The sequence below is a fragment of the Panthera tigris genome, chromosome E2, assembly GCF_018350195.1.
Source record: "Panthera tigris isolate Pti1 chromosome E2, P.tigris_Pti1_mat1.1, whole genome shotgun sequence".
Lineage (NCBI taxonomy): Eukaryota > Metazoa > Chordata > Mammalia > Carnivora > Felidae > Panthera > Panthera tigris.
In genome coordinates this window covers 17,931,060-17,949,584 of record NC_056674.1, presented here as the reverse complement: position 1 = coordinate 17,949,584, position 18,525 = coordinate 17,931,060, and the positions used below count along the sequence as shown (strand labels likewise).

Here is an 18,525-nt window from a genome sequence, read left to right as displayed (position 1 = left end):
CACTTCACGCTGGCCCCACCCACCTCCAAAGTCCCCCTTTCTTGGGAGCTTGCCCAGCCCTACCCATAAATTTCGGGCCCTCCATTACTCAGCTGACCCAAGGAGCCCCTGAGATTTCAGCCTTTGCTTATGACCTTAGCGCCCAAACTTCAGGTTTCAGACTCTGTAGACGGACTGCAAAGCTCTGTGCTGCTATTCTCTATCATTGCCAAAATGAACTTGGAAAGGAAACTTAACCTATGAAATATTGCTGCAAAAAATGGATGAGCTAGAGCCACGTATGTGATGAAAATAAATTTCGAAAGCATAATATCGAGGTGAAAAAAGTCAATTGCGTAAGGACATATAAGATACAGTTTGTCTAGAGTGTATCGTTATATAGAACTATACATTGATAAATCTATGTATATATTAAAAACATGAAAGCGTGCAGGGGGGTGGGAACCCAAAAGGCTCATACACATTTGAAAAGGTGCTCAAAATCATCAATAGTAAAGAGAAGTGAGAGCTGAAGTAATGGCGGGTGCCACTTGACACTGAATTACTCTGGCAAAAACTAGAAAGTTGGATAATGCCAAGTGTCAGCAGTGACGGAAGGGTACAGGAACCCTCATGAGTTCTCGGTTGGAGTGTGGACGGGACAACCATTGTGGAAAGCAATCTGGCACGTACACATTCATGACCCAGCCCTTCTCCCTGGAAAGAGACAGGTACGTCTCCAAGGGCCATGCATGAGGGTGCCCACAGCAGCATTATTCACAGGGGTCGTGGTGGGGGAGGGGGGTTGGAAGGAGCCTGAGTGTCCTCACTGGGGAGGAGACAGTAAACCGTGGAGGGGGCACGCCAGGGGTGCCCCAAGCAACCATGAGACACTGTGAACTCCATGTGTCCAGAGTAACGGGGGTGGATCCTAAAATCAGTGCTAAGCGAGAAAAGAATGCACACAGTCATGGGCATATAAATTAGAAAACACTTGCACCTGGGTGGCTCGGTCAGTGAGGCGTCCCGACTCTTGATTTCGGCTCAGGTCGTGATCTCACGGTTCGTGGGATCGAGCCCCGTGTCGGGCTCTGCACTGACAGGCGCTTCTCCCTCTCTGCCCCTTGCATGCGCGCTCTCTCTCTCTCAAAATAAATAAATAAAAACTTTTAAAAAAAGAAAAAGAAAACAAAACATGCATGGAAAGCAATGGTATCCATCGGAAAAGACCACAGCCAACTAAAAAATATGTTCAACATTCGAACATATGTGAATGTCTGCCAGTAGAGGGCACTGACAGAGACTGGGATATGGGGATATAAGGGAATAAATCAAATGTAAAACAAGAGCTGTCTTGTGGAAAATAATGAGCTGAGGGTATGGAATTAATCCATGACGCCTGAGATCTGAAAAAGAAGACAGTGTAAGGGTTGTGGAGGATGATGAGCCCCAAATGTAGGAATGAAGTTGTCTCTGGGGTGAGATCAGGTGGCTTAAAATGCCATCTGCAATGTATGCCACTTGAAAAAGAAAAAAAACCAAAATCTTCAGTGAACATAGAAAAATACTTACATTTGACAAAGCTGGTAGGGAGGATGTAGGTGTTTGTTACAAGTATTGTCTACATTTTCTTGTCTGCCTGGAATATTTCCTATCAAAATTTTTAGAAGACTTTCACCACTGACCATGGAAGACAAAACATCTCATCTTTTTTTTTTTTTTTAATTTTAACGTTTATTTACTTTTGAAAGAGAGAGAGATACAGAGCATGAGCGGGGGAGGGGCAGAGAGAGAGGGAGACAGAATTGGAAGCAGGCTCCAGGCTCTGAGCTGTCAGCACAGAGCCCGACGGGGGGCTGGAACTCATGAACCATGAGATCATGACCCGAGTCGAAGTCTGACACTCAACCGACTGAGCTACCCAGGCGCCCCCAAAACATCTCATCTTAAAAATAAATACAATGAAAATATATTATTCACTTCTAGTCAGACACTGAGGCCTGTTGAGACCTGCTCTAAGCAAGGTTAGAGAGGCATTTAGGACACAGCATCAAACTACTTACTGAGCCTTTCTCGATGGCACCATCACGATTAGAACCAGATCATTTTCTTGTTAGATGTCAGTTGGTTCATGCCATTTCATTTCATGTGCATAAACAGCCTAAACTCATCTCTTGTGCAGAAACCACCCCTTCAACACATTGAGTAAGTCTCTTTGAAAATATTTTACCCTCTTTTAAAATTTTTTTTTAAGTTTTATCTATTCATTTTGAGAGAGACAGAGTGAGCAGGGGAGGGAGGGAGAGAGAGGGAGAGAGAGAATCCCAAGCAGGCTCTGCACCATCAGCGCAGAGCCCGACGTGGGGCTCGAACTCATGAAACCGTGAGATCATGACCTGAGCTGAAACCGAGAGCTGGATGCTCAACTTACTGAGCCACCCAGGCGCCCCAAGATTTTACCCTCTTAAAATGCATTGCAATTAAAAATATATACATATACATAGAAGAGTGCACTTATCATGACTATACAGCTTAATGTACTTTCACACAATCTGAACAACTCCATGTAACCAGTATCCAAATCAAGAAAAAGAATCCCCTCCCTGCCCCCCCCCAAGTCACAATGCCCCCGAGAGTAACCACTTCCTTGACTTTTATCTCCCTAGATTGGTTTTGCCTGTTTTAGAACCTCATACTAAAATCATACAGTTACAATCTTTTGAGTGTGGCTTTTTTCATTTAGTGCAATGCTTTTGAAATTCATCCCGGTAGTTGCAAGTGTCAATAGCTCATTGCCTCTTATTGCTGAATAGTGTCCCTTGTATGTGTGTGCCATAACGTACGTATCCATTCTACTGTTGAGGAGCATTTGGGTGGTTTCCAGTTCAAGGCTGATACGAATGCATTCAGAGCATTTGGTAGACGGGAATGGGGGCATTCCCAGGGACAAATGGCTGGGTCATAGGATAGCCATATGTCATCTTTAGAGGATGTGGCGTTATGATTTTTTAAAGGAAGTGATTAGCACTTCAAAATGCATTGTTTGAAGAGTGGTTTATATAGTAAGAAGAAAGAATCATGAAAATTCAAGTTTGACATCAAACTACACTGGCTTCATGTTTCAGAACAGAATGGATCCCTTTTATGACTGGTGACATAGTAATGCCCCATTGATAACTTTTTGTTTTTACTAGATATTTTACACTTGATTTTAGCCAAAAGCCCGAGACATTTTATGTAACTCCCAACAACTAACAGTTACCAACCATTTGAAAATAAAAATATTTCATATTATTCACATGGCCCTATTATTACCAAGTTATTTTAGCTAAAGCTCATAAAATGTTCGTGACAGGTCATGTACATTATTATTAAAATTTTCTTATTAGTCCTTAATATAAATGTAAATCAACAGAGAAAAACTATTTCTTAATGTTTATTTATTTTGAAAGACAGAGAGGGAGAGAGAGTGGGGGAGGGGCAGAGAGATGCTCCCAAGCCGACTCCATGCTTAGCATGGGGCCTGACAGGAGTCTCATCCCACGATCCTGAGAGATCATGGCCTGGACTAAATCAAGAGTCGGATGCTTAACTGGCTGAGCCACCCAGGTGCCCCGAGAAAAACTATTTTACATGTAAAGTGGATTGACTAAAAGCCAAATTGTTTTAATTTTAAGTGGAACACGTCTCATGTGTCTTATTACCAAGCCATTGCCTTAACAGTGAAGTTTAAGTCCCAGTTGTTTGCCGGTTTCACATACACTTGAGGGAGCTACAGCTCAGAGAAAAAACATGGTAAATGCCTTGGTTCTTGAGTTCTGGGGAGTGACTGGGTGCCCCAAGCCATTTTCATCTAAGGAACCAACCTCTTGCCACTAGGGGGCGCCATCGGAGGAAAAGTGGGCCTCTTGGGAGCATTGCTGGCGCAGCCTGGCCTCTTGCTGTACACGCGCCCAGAGGGCATCCTTTGCAGACATCCCTGCACTCAGTTCCCACTGCTATAAGTATAAGAATGATACCCATTCTGCAGATGGGCAAACGCACGCACCAAGTTGCGCAGCCCAGAGGAGCAGAGCTGGGATTTCAGTGTAGGTCTCTTGATTCTGTAGCCTGAAGACATTTCCACTTATGGCTCCTCGCTGTGACCCTGCTTTGTCCGTGCGGGGTGGGGGGAGGGGTTGCTTTTCTCCCACCAAGCCCATTCAGTGTGCCCTCCCTCTTTTTCTGGCACACTCTCTTCCCCCTCTTGTGCGCTCGTCCGGAACTCCCCTCACACACCTGTCTCCAGCCGTCCTCTTCCCTTAGCCTGCAGCCCATATAATCAGCCTTCTGAGCTGCCCTCTCACCTGCTCCCTCATCTCCTCCCCACCTCCTTGCCTTGGTCCTGCTCTGTCCTAGCCTGCTGGGTCCCTGTCTGGGCCTCCCCCTGGGCTCCCAGCCTCGGAGAGGTGGAGCCACCAGCACAGGAGGCGGTTCTGGAATTCAGGATTCACACGTGGATCCAACCTGGATCTCCCCCCTGCTCCCAAGAAGGCCCATGTCCTAAGGAGAGACATCAGGTGGCCCGGCCCCCTCCCCCACCAAGACAGCCTGGGAACCGGAGGCCATGGGCACATCACGCTGCTCATGTAGCCAGACATTAGCACAATCTTGAATTTCAGGTCTATAAATCACCTGGGTTGGGGGGTGGGGTGCTCATAAATCTGTTTTCCCATGCTGGTCGGCTTGCTTGACCTCTTGTCCCCTCCTCCTCCAGACTCCCTTCCTCCTTCCTGGGAGACTGGCCCAAGGAGGGGCCTGGGCATAGATATATAGGCAGCCACTGTGGGAGGGGCTGACCACAGAGGCTTCGGAAAGAGAAGGTGAGGAGGGGGCTCTGGAGGGTCTGGATGAGCAAGGGAAAGTAGGAAGCTATGAGGTGCAGGGAGGCCAGCACTGAGCTCTGGCCAATGAGCCTCGGTTTCCTTGTCTGTAAAGTGGCCCGCCATCAGGGTTGTGGGGAGATTCATTCAGCACCAGTCTGGGCCCAGCAGAGAGCCAGGAGCACCCCCGGCAGCTGGGGTGTGGAGTGAGGCTGGTGGGGCTTCCCTCCCCTCCTGGCCTCACTCCCACTCATGTGTCCCCAGCAGGACTATGGCTTCTGCAGCAGCAGAGGCGGAGAAGGGGTCTCCGGTTGTGGTGGGACTGCTGGTGGTGGGCAACATCATTATTCTGGTGAGACCTCCCCCAGTGCTGGGAGCCCAGCGGGCGGGCAGGGAGGAGGGGATACCTGAGGGTGGGGGCTCAGGGCCCAGGACTCCCGGGTTGGTGATGGCTGCAGGCCGTCAAGCCAGAGCAGCCTGGATTCCAATCCCGGCTCTGCGGCTCCCCAGCTTTGCAAACTCCAGCAAGCCACTCTCCTTCTCCGTGCTGCTTCCTCATCGATAGATTGGTGTCCCCATTGTGGGGACTGTTGTGTGGGTTAATCCATACTGACCCTCAGCTCCAAAAAAGTGCTTGACAAATGTTGTCCTCGTTAACATGACTATAGACATAAAGTGCCTGCTTGGGGCACAGGAGGCCCATCGTAATGAATACTAACCATAGCAATGTCTTATTAATTACTATTTAATTTTTTAAACTGTGATGCCTGTACATGGCTCTGGAGCCAGACAGCCTGGGCTCAAATCCCAGCTCTGCTGCTTTCTACTGTGGGACCTGGGGCCAGCCACGTCATCCTTCTGGGCCTCAGTTTTCTCGTCTGTAGATAGAGATAAAATAGGAATGCCGAGAGTTTAAGGTGAGTTATCAGATTCATGCGGAGCGTGGGACGACACATGGTTACTGTTTGTATCGGCCATGACAACCGTAGTACTCTGCAGCTGGTGACGATGACTATCACACAGAAAGGAGTTAGTGGGACCGTGCCTGGCGCGCACACACTAAACACCCCACGAGCGTCGGTGTGAGTGTTGTCAAAGGTAGCCACTGAGAAGTCTTCCTCTCTCCTTGCTTCCCATCTCTCATCCCTATAAGTACCTAGATTTTTAGTTTCGCCAACAATTTCTTTAAGCAATAGGAACGTGTATACCTATTTTCTTCCCTTTTTGTCCAAGATACAGCCCATTCCACATCCTGTTCTGTGCCTCCCCGTTTCTCCCGCTGACCTAGTCTGTAGGCCCTTCCACGTGAGTCCTCAGCCTCCTCGCCCCTTTGTCATAACTGCAGAGCACTCCCTCGTGTGGCACGCCGGTTCCTTTTACATGGGGACACAGGGAATAACTGTGTGGGTTTATGATTTTCCTGCACAAGCAGGATTGATCACTGCAGGCGGAATTGTGGGTCAATTCCCACAATTGATGCGTTTGTAGTTTTTCCGGCCCCGGCCAGATTCCTCAGCTCGGGAATAACAACACTATTGAGAGAGGGCATGGGATCAAGCATCTCCCCTGTTCCAGTCGTGCGCTCTGGGCTGTGTATGTGGCATCTCCTCGTGTCCTTGAAGCAACTGGCGGCCGGGATGTGGGCGGGGGGCAGGGATCCGGCCGGGCAGCCCTTCCCTTCTGGCCTCTGCCCAGCCCCATCCCCACTCACGGAAGGCGAGGTCCTTGCCCTTCTTACTACAGCCCGCTTTACTGAGGCCGGTGGGGGCTCGGAAGGGGAACTTGTTCACAGAGAGTCCCGCAGCCCCGGCTGCCACGCCTGAGCCAGCCTTTCTAACCTGTTGCCCTGTCCAGCTGTCAGGCCTGGCCCTGTTTGCTGAGACGGTGTGGGTGACAGCTGACCAGTACCGCGTGTACCCACTGATGGGCGTCTCTGGCAAGGATGACGTCTTCGCTGGCGCCTGGATCGCCATCTTCTGCGGCTTCTCCTTCTTCGTGGTGGCCAGCTTTGGTGTGGGCGCGGCGCTCTGCCGCCGCCGGTCCATGATCCTCACGGTGAGGCCCCGGGGGCAGGGCATGGGGACGGGTGGGCACGGAGATCATCCACACGGAACCATAGTAACCACCGCCGCAGCCACGAGTGTGTGTTCGTCATGGTGCCACACTTGGGCCTGTCATCCGATTTAATCTTTCCCTCACCCAGTAACAGGCTCAGCTGCTATCCTCAATTTCCAAAGAAAATTGGGGCACAGAGAGGAAGGCAAGGAAGCTCTGCCCAGGAGGATGATTCTTGAGTGGCAGGGCTGAGAATCGAACCTCAGCTAGTCGGTCCCCAAGAGTCTGTGCTCGTGAACAACAACAGTAATGACAGCACAGCTACCGTTCAAGGAGTGCTCGCTACATTCTAGATTTTACCTAGATTGGCTCATTTATTCCTCACAACCTACCGTGAGATAGCATCCTCATCGTGAACCTGTCTGACAGAGTAGAAACTGAGGCTCGGAGAAGTGAAGTCACTCATCCAGGGTTGCACAGCGAGCGGGTGACAGAGCCGGGATTTGAACCCGAGTAGTTCAGCTCGAGCCCATGCTCTGAATTTCTGCCAGGAATGACCACCACAACAAGAACCCACACTTCCCAAGCACCCCTCCTGTGCCCGGCACTAGGCGGAGCAGTTTAGAAAATGAGCTCCGCCGATCTCCCCAGAAGCCTCCGAAGTTATGCTTCTCTGCCCCTTTCCCAGTTGAGGAAACCGGGGCTCAAAGAGGCCAACAGCCCAGGCGTTCGGGAAGGCAGGGCCTCTAATCCCGGCCCCACTGCTGCAGAGCCAACATGGCGCCTCCTCTACAATCAAGGGCCTTTTCGATTCCCGGGAGCAGCTACTTATTCAATCGACAAACGTTTATCGAGCAAGAACCACGTGCCAAACCCCGCGCTGGGCACTGGGGCTCTGGTGAACCCCTTGTCCCAGGGGAGGATGCTCCAACGGGAGCAGCAGTGCACAGCGAAGAGGGGAGGGAGAGCCGGAGCTGGGGCAGGGGAGGCCTGCGGCCAGAGAAAGCGAAGGCCTTGGGCAGGTGAGGGAGTGAGCCTTGTGTCTACAGGAAGAGCATGCGGAAGAGCATGCGTGGGGGAGGGAACAGCAAGAGCACAGGCTCTGAAGTCAGAGCCAAGTGGGGGTGGCGGGGAAGGAGAGGAAATGAGGTTGGATGGAGTGGGTACAGTGGGCGGTGGGCAAGGGGCATGAGGGCGAGAAGGGGAAGGTGGGCCTTGCCAGCCTTGGTAAGGACCTGGGCCTTATTATAAGATGGAGCCTTGGAAAAGCTTTCCTTCTCTTTTTCTTTCTTTCCTGCACGGAATTCTCTGGCATAACCATTTAACCTAAGCCCTAAAAGCTCACCCAACTGGTGAAAAAAAAAAAAAAAAAAAAAAAAAAAGGTGTCTGTCTCCCTTATTAGTTTGTCATTAACTAAGACACAAAATTTTATTTATTTTTATTTTTATTTTTTTAACTGGGCATTTTTTTCACATGCTATTTTATTGCAAATATTGCAAATTGAACATTGGTTACCGACTGGAGAACATTTTTAAACATTTTATTTTGAAAAATTATCCAACTTACAGAATCGTGGCAACAGTAAACTCCCACAAATCTTTCTAAATTCACCAGTCATTAACATGTTGCTTTGTTTCTCAATCTCTCATTATTTATTTTTTTATTTTTTAATGTAGTTTATTGTCAAGTTGGCTAACATAGTGCATACAGTGTGCTCTTGGTTTTGGGGGTAGATTCCCGTGATCTGTCGCTTACATACAACACCCAGTGCTCATCCCCACAAGTGCCCTCCTCAATGCCCATCACCCATTTTCCCCTCCCCGCCGCGCCCCTGCCCCTTCAACCCTCAGTTTGTTCTCTGTATTTAAGAGTCTCTTATGGTTTGCCTCCCTCTCTGTTTGAAACTATTTTTCCCCTTCCCTTCCCTGTTAAGTTTCTGAAATTCCACATATGAGTGAAAACACGATATCTTTCTCTGCCTGACTTATGTCACTTAGCAGAATACCCTCCAGTTCCATCCAGGTTGCTGCAGGATTTCATTCTTTCTTACTGCCAGGTAGTATTCCATTGTATGTATAAACCACATCTTCTTGATCGATTCGTCAGTTGATGGACATTTAGGCTCTTTCCATGATTTGGCTATTGTTGAAAGCGCTGCTGTCAACATCGGGGTACAAGTGCCTGTGCATCTGTACTCCTGCATCCTTTGGGTAAATTCCTAGTAGTGCTATTGCTGCGTCATAGGGTAGTTCTAGTTTTAGTTTTTCGAGGAACCTCCACACAGTTTTCCAGAGCGGCGGCACCAGCTTGCGTTCCCACCAACAGCGCGAGAGGCTTCCCGTTTCACCACATCCTCGCCAGCATCTGTTGTTTCCTGAGTCGTTCATTTTAGCCACTCTGATGGGTGTGAGGTGATATCTTGGTGTGGTTTTGATTTGTATTTCCCTGATGAGGAGTGACGTTGAGCATCTTTCCACGTAAGGCATAGAATTCTATGGGAAATTTCAAACATAGAGCAGAGCGAGTGGCACCCCCATCACCTGGTTTCAACGACATGGACCATAGACTTGGCCAGCTTTGTCCCCTCTGCTCCACCCCTGCCTGCCCACATTCTTCTTTCTGGGGTATTTTGAAGTGCATTCCAGACACCTAGTCATTTACCCATAAATATTTGAGTGCACATTTCTCTGTGATGAGGACACTGTTTCGAGCAGCCAGACGTGTTATACCGCAGGGTCTCAGCTCATGGCAGAGGGGTTAGCACGACCACTTTCCACCCCCTGTTGCTCTGAGGCAGAGGGCGTGGGGTGAGGGAAGAGCTTTTTTTCTTCTTATGCGCAACCATCATGCCACTGGTGCACCTACAAAACCCACCCAAATTCCTTCATATCTCTCTTCCGATATCTGTTTGAACGCAGACTAGACAAACAGACAACCAAATGTTCCTGGTTGTCTCAAGAATGTCTTTTTTTTTTTCTCCTATGGTAGACATTTATTTTACTGCACCCAAGCCAATAGTTAGCTTTAGGAAATACTTTACATATTTCTGTTGTTTTCATTTGTTCCTAACATTTTATTATAAAAAAAATACAGAAATATATCAAAAACACAGAAAAGGTGAAAGACTTGAACGGGGAACCCCTGTACGTACAACCACCACGTAGATGTTACCGTTCACATTGTCTTACACTTCTTTTTAAAGTTGCATTTCTAGGGGCGCCTTGGTGGCTCAGTCGATTGGGCATCTGACTTCGGCTCAGGTCATGATCTCATGGTTTGTGGGTTCGAGCCCCACGTCGGACTTTGGGCTGGCAGCTCAGAGCCTGGAGCCTGCTTAGAATTCTGTGAATTGCTTAGAATTCAGTGAATTGCTTAGAGTTCTCTCTCTCTGCCCCTGCCCTGCTCATGCTCTGTCTCTCTCTCTCTCTCAAAAATAAATAAAAGCATTAAAATAAAATAAAATAAAATAAAATAAAATAAAATAAAATAAAATAAAGTTGCATTTCCATCCATCAGTCCGTCCCTTGAGGGGGTGTGACTTGATACAGGCTTTGCCCTGACCGGGCTGTCCCTCTGTCTCTCCCTCCCTCTTTCCCCAGTACCTGGTGCTCATGCTCATCGTCTACATCTTTGAGTGCGCCTCCTGCATCGCATCCTACACTCACCGAGACTATGTGAGCTGGGCAGAGGCCAGGGGAGGGGCATGACTTGGGGGAGGGTGGCAAGGGTCTGGGCCTGGGGGTGGGGTGGAGGTTGACCTCCCGCCCCACCCAGCCCCACTGGATCCTCTTCTTCCTGGACCTCTGCAGATGGTGTCCAACCCATCCCTGATTACCAAGCAGATGCTGACCTTCTACAGTGCAGACACGGACCAGGGCCGGGAACTGACTCGTCTCTGGGACCGCATCATGATTGAGGTGGACATGGCGGGGGTTGAGGCGGGCGAAGGGATGGGGAGGGCTGGAGGACCTGGGACTCTGAGGTAGCTAGGGCTCCCATTATGCCCACTGGTAGATGATACCCACTCCTGCGGTTCTTATGGGGGGTGGGGAGGGCTGGTCATGGCCATTTTCCAGATGAGGAGACAGGCCCAAAAAGGGAATGTCACTTGTCCAATGTCACGCGGTTGGTAAGCTGGGATCAAGATCTGACAGCCTATAACCAGAGTCCCTGCTCTTAATCATTACACATACCTTCTTAATAATGATGGTAATCATAATAACGAAATGTAATGAGTACTAACTTCTTTAGTACTGTTCAAAGCACCTTTAAAGCTTACTTTTTCCTCACAACTACCCCATAAAGGAGATCAGCTTTTTAACAATGAGGAAACCAAGGTAAGAGGTTGAGTGGCTTACACAAGGTCACACAGCTGGTAGGTCACAGAACCAGAAGGATTGAAACCCAGACCATCAGCTTCCAGAAGCCACATTCTTTTTTTTTTTTTCCTAATGTTTATTTTTGAGAGAGAGACAGAGACAGCATGAGCGACGGAGGGGCAGAGAGAAAGAGAGAGACACAGAATCCGCAGCAGACTCCAGGCTCTGAGCTGTCGGCACAGAGCCCAACGTGGGGCTCACACTCGTGAACCGCGAGAGTATGACCTGAGCCGAAAGTCGCTGTTTCACTGACTGAGCCACCCAGGCGCCCCCGAAGCCACATTCTTAATTAAACCCAATGCGATGTGGCACAAGAGAAGAATATTGAGGACCCAAGGGAAATTGAGGTCCCAATTCGGTTCAAGTCATACAGCTAGCCAAGATGGGGACTCGTATTTGAAGGAACCTATGTTTTTATCATCCAGGGCCACAAATTAAACACCCACAGGGGCCAGAAGAAGCCAAAATTCTGCCTTTGGGTGTCGTTTACTTCGGGTTTTGTTGACAGCTAATTCAAAAGAATTTTAAAATAAGTAACGAAACGGCGGGTTTGATCCAAATCCTCCACCAGCCTCTTGGTGATGGGACGCGGACACTGGCCCCCCGCCCCTGCGAAGCCGAGGACATGGGGAAGTCAGGCCCAGCTTCCTCACTCTACAACCTCGGGCGAGTGGCTGTCCTCTCTGAGCCGGAGCCTGCCTGACTCCGGCCTTTCTCTCCAGCAAGAGTGCTGTGGCACAACCGGTCCTATGGATTGGGTGAACTTCACCTCGGCCTTCCGGGCAGCCACCCCGGAGGTGGTGCTCCCCTGGCCCCCATTGTGCTGTCGGCGGACAGGCAACTTCATTCCCCTCAATGAAGAAGGCTGCCGCCTGGGCCACACAGACTACCTGTTCACCAAGGTGCGCCCCCCCCCCCCCCCACCGGTCTGCAGGTCTGGCCGCCTCGGTTTCTTCTCTCTCTCCCTCCCTGCCGCTCTGTCCTCTCCTCCCCTCTCTGGCTTTTTCTTTCTCCCCCCTCTCTCTGGCTCGCCCAGCCCTCTCCCCGTCGGTCCCTCCCTCCCTCTGCTAGTCAGGGGGAGGCCCAGGACCTGGCACCTGCGGCTTTTCTCAGTTGGGAATAAGAACAGCAACAATAACAGCAATCGCACGACAGCAACACCAGCCATCGCTTATCCAGCCTTTGCGTGGTGCCGGGCATTCTTCTAGGTGTTTCAAGTTTTTGTCTGATTTCTCACCGCAGCCCTGGGAGGCAAAGATTAGAATGATCCCATTTTGAGGATGAGGAAACGGAGCTAGCTCACTCGCTAGCGAGGGATGGAGCTGGGGCTGGATTTCAGGAGGGTAGGCCCCAACTAGGCGTTTTAACTAGCGCAAGGTGAGTGCAGAGGCAGAGATTGAAACCAGAGGAGATTAGCTGGGAGGGGAACCAGTCCCAGTGGTTGCTCTGGCTGCTTTGGGCCCCCGGGGGGGGGGGGGCGCTTCAGCCACGTCTTAGATCAGGTGTCACAGAGAGAGGAGCCTGTGCAAACCATCACCGCTGTCAGAGTCACCCAGCCATTTCTCAAGCCCGACTCTGTGCGGAGTGCGTGTGTGTGTGTGTGTGTGCGCGCGTGTCGTCCCATGGAATCCCCACCAGTGCTCTCGGAGGCCGGTGCGTCAGGGTTGCCACTTGCACAGACGGGGAAGCTGAGGCTTAGAGGGTCAGAATCATTCCTAGGCTCCAACAGCTAACAGGTGGCAGAGCTGGTCCCCAATTCAGTCCCACCTGACTCCAGGACAGACACCCTGAATCTCGTTCTCTGCTGCTGCCAAGTCGAGGCAGGGGTCTACGTGGAAATGACTCGCTTGTGAGACTCGGGCCCCACCTGGCCTCATTCCTAAAGGACGTAGCAAAACTGCACTCATCCTAAAGGCAGATTTCAAACCCTGGGAACTTACGGGCAGCATGGAAAGCCAGCTCTAGACAAGACTGCCCTCAGACTCTCATAGCCACCAACAGGGCAGTACCCACTTGTGCGGGGGGTGGGCTCCACATCGCATCCCTGGTTCCCCAGAACCGCTCTGGGAGGTAGACACTGCCACACCTCCCATTGCACAGGGGAGCAAACCAGGGCTTGAGGAAGGAAATCACCTGCCCAAGGGCTCACGGTGACATTTTCTCAACCCCCACCCCCTGTCTCTCCCCCTCCCAGGGTTGCTTCGAGCACATCAGCCATGCCATCGACAGCTACACATGGGGCATCTCGTGGTTTGGGTTTGCCATCCTGATGTGGACGGTGAGAGGTGGGGAGCCTCTGGGCCAGGCGGGATGTGCGTGTGGGGCTGGAGCGCCCCTCACTCCACTGCCTCCTCCTCCAGCTGCCTGTGATGCTGATGGCCATGTATTTCTACACCACGTTGTGAGGAACAGGAAGGCCGCATGCACGCCTCGGCCTCTTCCTCCTCCTGTTCCTGTTTCCTCCGGCCGCGGACTGGATGGCTGCCTCAGCTCTCCCCTTCCCACCTCCCTCAAGCTTCCCTCCTTCCTCACCAAAGACCTTTTCCCAGGTTTCTGAGCCCTGCTGGGACTTGGAGGTGCCCCGAAACCCTGGGACATGTGTGCGTGGGCCCTTAGCCCTTGACGTCATTTCACTTTGCTGATTCCTGGCCCATCTTTCAGTGTCAATTTCAAGTCCTGTCCTCTGGGGACCCTTCCGGGATCCCACCCACCCCATCACCAATGCCTCTCTTACAGCTCCCCAAGCTCCTCCTTCATGGTAGATGTTGGCCCTTATTGCTAAATAGTTTGGGGTTGTTTATTCTCTGGTGGACTAGGGTCGCCAGGAAGGGAGGAACAAGCTCATGGTCACTGTATTGTCCCCAGCATCACCCAGCAGAGGGCTGAGCGTGGATATTCAATAAATACTGGTTGAATGAATTAATTTGCTTTCTTCTGGGGCAAAGACAAAGGAACAATAACTCTTCCAATGGAAGTGGCAGAAACCCAACTGGCACTGACTGAAACATAACATAGAATTTCTCGGCTCATGCAACTGAGTCAGTATTGCTGGCTTCAGGCATGTCTGGATCCAGGGGTTCAATCTAAGTTTCAAGGAAACCTGCTTCATTCGCAGACAGACTTTCTCATAGCTAAGCAACACAGCAGCAAGAGAGGCCTCTCTCCCGACAGCTCTACCCAAGGTCAGGGATTCAATCTCACTGTCTTACTTTAGAGTCTAGCCCATCCTTTGGTTGGGGAAGGGAGGGTATCTGAATTAACACTGCTAAGGGTGGTGTTGGGAAGTGGGGGTGGTTTATCAAAGGAAAATTAGAGCTCGGGCTGTTGGGCTGGTATGGGTGACAGATAACCTCCTCCTACGGGCTGTAGCTTCCAGCAAGTTCTCTAATGGGTGGATGACAGCAAAACTCTAGGAATCTCATCCTCGCTCCTTTGTCCTCTCTGAAGCAGGCCATCCTCTGTCCATTTTATAGGAATTAGGCCCTGCCAAGAGGGCCTGGCCTCCTTCTCCATCAAATGAAGTTTCCCACACTCCTCATTTACTCCACAGATGGTCTGCAAATGCTGAATTCAGATATCCAACTTTTTAAAATATACTTTTAAAAATCTGCAATGATCTGGGGCGCCTGGGTGGCTCAGTCGGGTGAGCGCCTGACTTCAGCTCAGGTCATGATCTCACAGTTCGTGAGTTGGAGCCCTGTGTCAGGATCTGTGCTGACAGCTCAGAGCCCAAGGCCTGCTTCGGATTCCGTGTCCCTCTCTCTCTTCCCCTCCCCCACTCACGCTCTGTCTGTCTCTCTTTCCCTCTCTCTCTCTCAAAAATAAACATTTTTTGGGGCGCCTGGGTGGCGCAGTCGGTTGAGCGTCCGACTTCAGCCAGGTCACGATCTCGCGGACTTCAGCCAGGTCACGATCTCGCGGTCCGTGAGTTCGAGCCCCGCGTCGGGCTCTGGGCTGATGGCTCGGAGCCTGGAGCCTGTTTCCGATTCTGTGTCTCCCTCTCTCACTGCCCCTCCCCCGTTCATGCTCTGTCTCTCTCTGTCCCAAAAAAATAAATAAAAAACGTTGAAAAAAAAAATTAAAAAAAAAATAATAAAAAATAAACATTTTTTTTTTTTAATTTGTAATGGTCAAAGAGGCTTTTTTGTTAGGGTGAAAAACGGGAAACAACCATCGGCAGGGGGTGGGTTGTACAACTCATGTTACATCCTTAGGCCGGATTCTCTGTGGCTGTTTAAGAAGAATGTAGAGGGAGGCGCCTGGGTGGCCCAGTCTGTTAAGCGCCCGACTTTGGCTCAGGTCATGATCTCACGGTTTGTGAGTTTGAGCCCCACCTGAGTCAGGATCTGTGCTGGTAGCTCAGAGCCTGCAGCCTGCTTCGGATTCTGTGTCTCTTTCGCTCTCTGCCCCTCCCCCGCTCGTGCTCTGTGTCTCTCAAAAATAAATAAAAACATTAAAAAAAGGAGAACTACATGAGCCAATATAGAAAAATGTCATAATGACATAAATAATTGGCAGGTATACATAAGGATGTTCATCACAGTGACCTAAATGAGCCTCTGTCGGGGACTGGTTAAGTTAGCTATGCTATGTCTATACTCTAGAATACCACACAGTAGTAAAAAATAATGTTTTAACGTGGAAAAGTCTCCAAGAAATGCAGAGTAGAAAAACTTGCACATACAGTGCTTTTATTCCTGTGGATAACATATTCAGGGCTGGGTCTTTTTAAAGAAATGGGTCAATGTTTTCAGAATGATGTTTAAAAGAATTTATAACCCTTCTACTTAAAGATTATAAAAATTTAGAGGTGGAAGCATCCCATATTTCACGCCCCAGGAAATCATCACCCCTCCCCCAAATCTGGTCCATCCCCCCTGGATAATTGCTATTGACACATGATGAATGTCTTTTTTAGCTTTTCAACAGTTTATATAGACACATCTATAGATATTTATATAAGTGCACACACATTTAATGGAATCATGCTATAAAATATTGCTTTGTAACTTGCTTTCTTCACTTAACTATGTATTATGGTCACTTTCCATTCAGTATTGATGAATTCACCTCTTTTTTTTTTCTTTTTATTGTTGCAATGCATTCCAGGGTTTAGATGTGTCATAGATCATCTTGTTATGTAAATAGGCAAGGAGCAGAACAGGAAGCATGATCTCATTTTTATAAAAATTATATATATTATATATATAATATATAGATCACACAGTATATATACACAGAATATATATATATATATAATAATATGTACATATATAATATATATAATACATACTATATTTTTTATATATATAATACATACTATGTTATATATATATATATATAATTTCCCCACAAAGGACTCCTTTAAGGAGGGGAGCAGAATGGGGAGCTGACAGGAGAAGGGTCTGCATACCATACATATCTTTATAATGTTTGAAAAACTTTTTAGAAAGATTATTATTTTTCAAAAACAAGAAAAGTGGTTTCTAAAATACTGAACAACATATAGCTTTGCTTTGAAACCCAGAGCTTTAAAACCCCACATAGTTTGGAGCCTGGAGCCTGCTTCGAGTTCTGTGTCTCCCTCTCTCTGCCCCTCCCCCACTTGCACTCTGTCTCTCTCTCAAAAATAAACATTAAAAAATCAATAAATAAAATTGTAAAACAAAGTCTCCCAAAGGTTATCGTCGGTTACTAAGGAAGAGGAGAGACTTGCAGGGACTTTTACTTCATTCCTTGGCTATTTTGGTATTTGCCAATATTCAATGATTATTGCTTGTCCTCCAAAAACAATAAACAAATGTTAAGAAAAACGTCACCATGGGACATGAGATGTGTATCAAGGAAAGAATGGTTCTGCGAAACATTATCTTTTTCTTTTTTTAATTTTTTTTAACGTTTATTTATTTTTGCAACAGAGAGAGACAGAGCATGAACAGGGAGGGGCAGAGAGAGAGAGGGAGACACAGAATCTGAAGCAGGCTCCAGGCTCTGAGCTGTCAGCACAGAGCCTGACACGGGGCTCGAACTCACGGACTGCGAGATCATGACCTGAGCCGAAGTCGGACGCTTAACCCACCGAGCCACCCAGGCGCCCTGGAACATTTTCGAATTTTACCTAAACAGTTAAAACAGGCCAGGCCCTGCCAAATGCTGGGGCTGGGGGTTGCGCTGGCTTCGGAGAGGGCGGGTAGGCAGGCTTCCACCTCTGTCCCACATTTGCCACCACCTTCCTTGGCTCCATCTGGTCACACGCCTGCAGAGTGTAGTTCACTCAGCCGGACTGGCAGCAGCGTGGCCTGTCCTAGGCAGGCCTCGGCTGGCAGAACAGGTTTGTCTGCCCTGGTCCCTCCGCTCACATGCCCACTCCTGTGGGTGAGAGGGAAGGAGAGAGACGTGAGGGCAGAGTGAGGCTCCCGGGGCCACCCAAGGGAGAGGTAGCCATTTGATGTTTCTTCTTACCACATCTCTACCTGACCACGTCTGTCCATGGCTTGATCGAGCCTCTACTCCTACTCGGCTCCCCAGTGTCCTCGGGATAACATCCAGCACCTCTGCCTGGCACTGAAGGTCCCTTATGGCTTGTCTCCTTGCCACCTCCCCAGGCTTACCTCCCTCTCCTGCCCCACTGGGTCAATGTTTCTTTCATCATCTGAGAGTATAGAATGGAAAGAATACACTGTACAAGCCATCGGGCAGGCACACGCCTCTGACTACACCCGCTGTGGTTTACATTCCTTACACGAGGGCAGGTAAGCTTAGTCCCGAAAATGTAAAACTCTCACCCCTTTGACCACGTGATTCCACCTCTGGGAATCTATTCTGCATATGCACTCACAAGTGGGTGCAAAGATGCTCTGTACGAGAATAACCTAAAAGCAATCCCTGAAAAACAGCATAAATCATGTCAGAAAAGAAATAGTTCTCTAATTCTCTTTTCACACCACGGAATACTATGCGGCTAGGTTTAAAGGGAGCCGCATTTATATTTGCTGATATGAAACCATCTCCAAGATATATTGTTTATTGATAAAAGTGCAAAGCCCAAAACTGAATATATGCTCAGTGCAAACTGTTATCCTAGATTGGAGCCTGGAAGACAAGATATATTAGTGGAAAGATTGGCACAATCCAAATAAAGTCTGAAGATTAATGGTAGTGTACCAACATTAATTTCTTCGTTTTGATACATGTCCATGGCTATGTAATATGTTAACATTAGGGGAAACTGGGTAAAGGGCATACAAGA

At 49.0% G+C, this 18,525-nt stretch overlaps 1 protein-coding gene across 1 annotated transcript; it reads left to right on the top strand.

The window, feature by feature from the left end:
- Window positions 1–5,112: 5,112 nt before the first annotated feature.
- On the top strand, window positions 5,113–14,164 carry UPK1A (uroplakin 1A). Its single transcript, XM_007096953.3, has 7 exons — window positions 5,113–5,193; window positions 6,696–6,896; window positions 10,497–10,571; window positions 10,707–10,814; window positions 11,999–12,178; window positions 13,471–13,554; window positions 13,637–14,164. Exons 1-7 carry the CDS (start codon window positions 5,113–5,115, stop codon window positions 13,679–13,681), a joined length of 774 nt encoding a protein of 257 aa, XP_007097015.2. The 3' UTR covers window positions 13,682–14,164.
- Window positions 14,165–18,525: the final 4,361 nt, after the last annotated feature.

Excerpts from the sequence above, each read along its gene's own strand:
- UPK1A (XM_007096953.3), top strand. The coding sequence starts at position 5,113 with ATGGCTTCTGCAGCAGCAGAGGCGGAGAAGGGGTCTCCGGTTGTGGTG. Across the intron at positions 6,897-10,496 it reads GCCGGTCCATGATCCTCACG|TACCTGGTGCTCATGCTCAT; the intron begins GTGAGGCCCCGG and ends CTCTTTCCCCAG. Across the intron at positions 12,179-13,470 it reads CAGACTACCTGTTCACCAAG|GGTTGCTTCGAGCACATCAG; the intron begins GTGCGCCCCCCC and ends TCCCCCTCCCAG.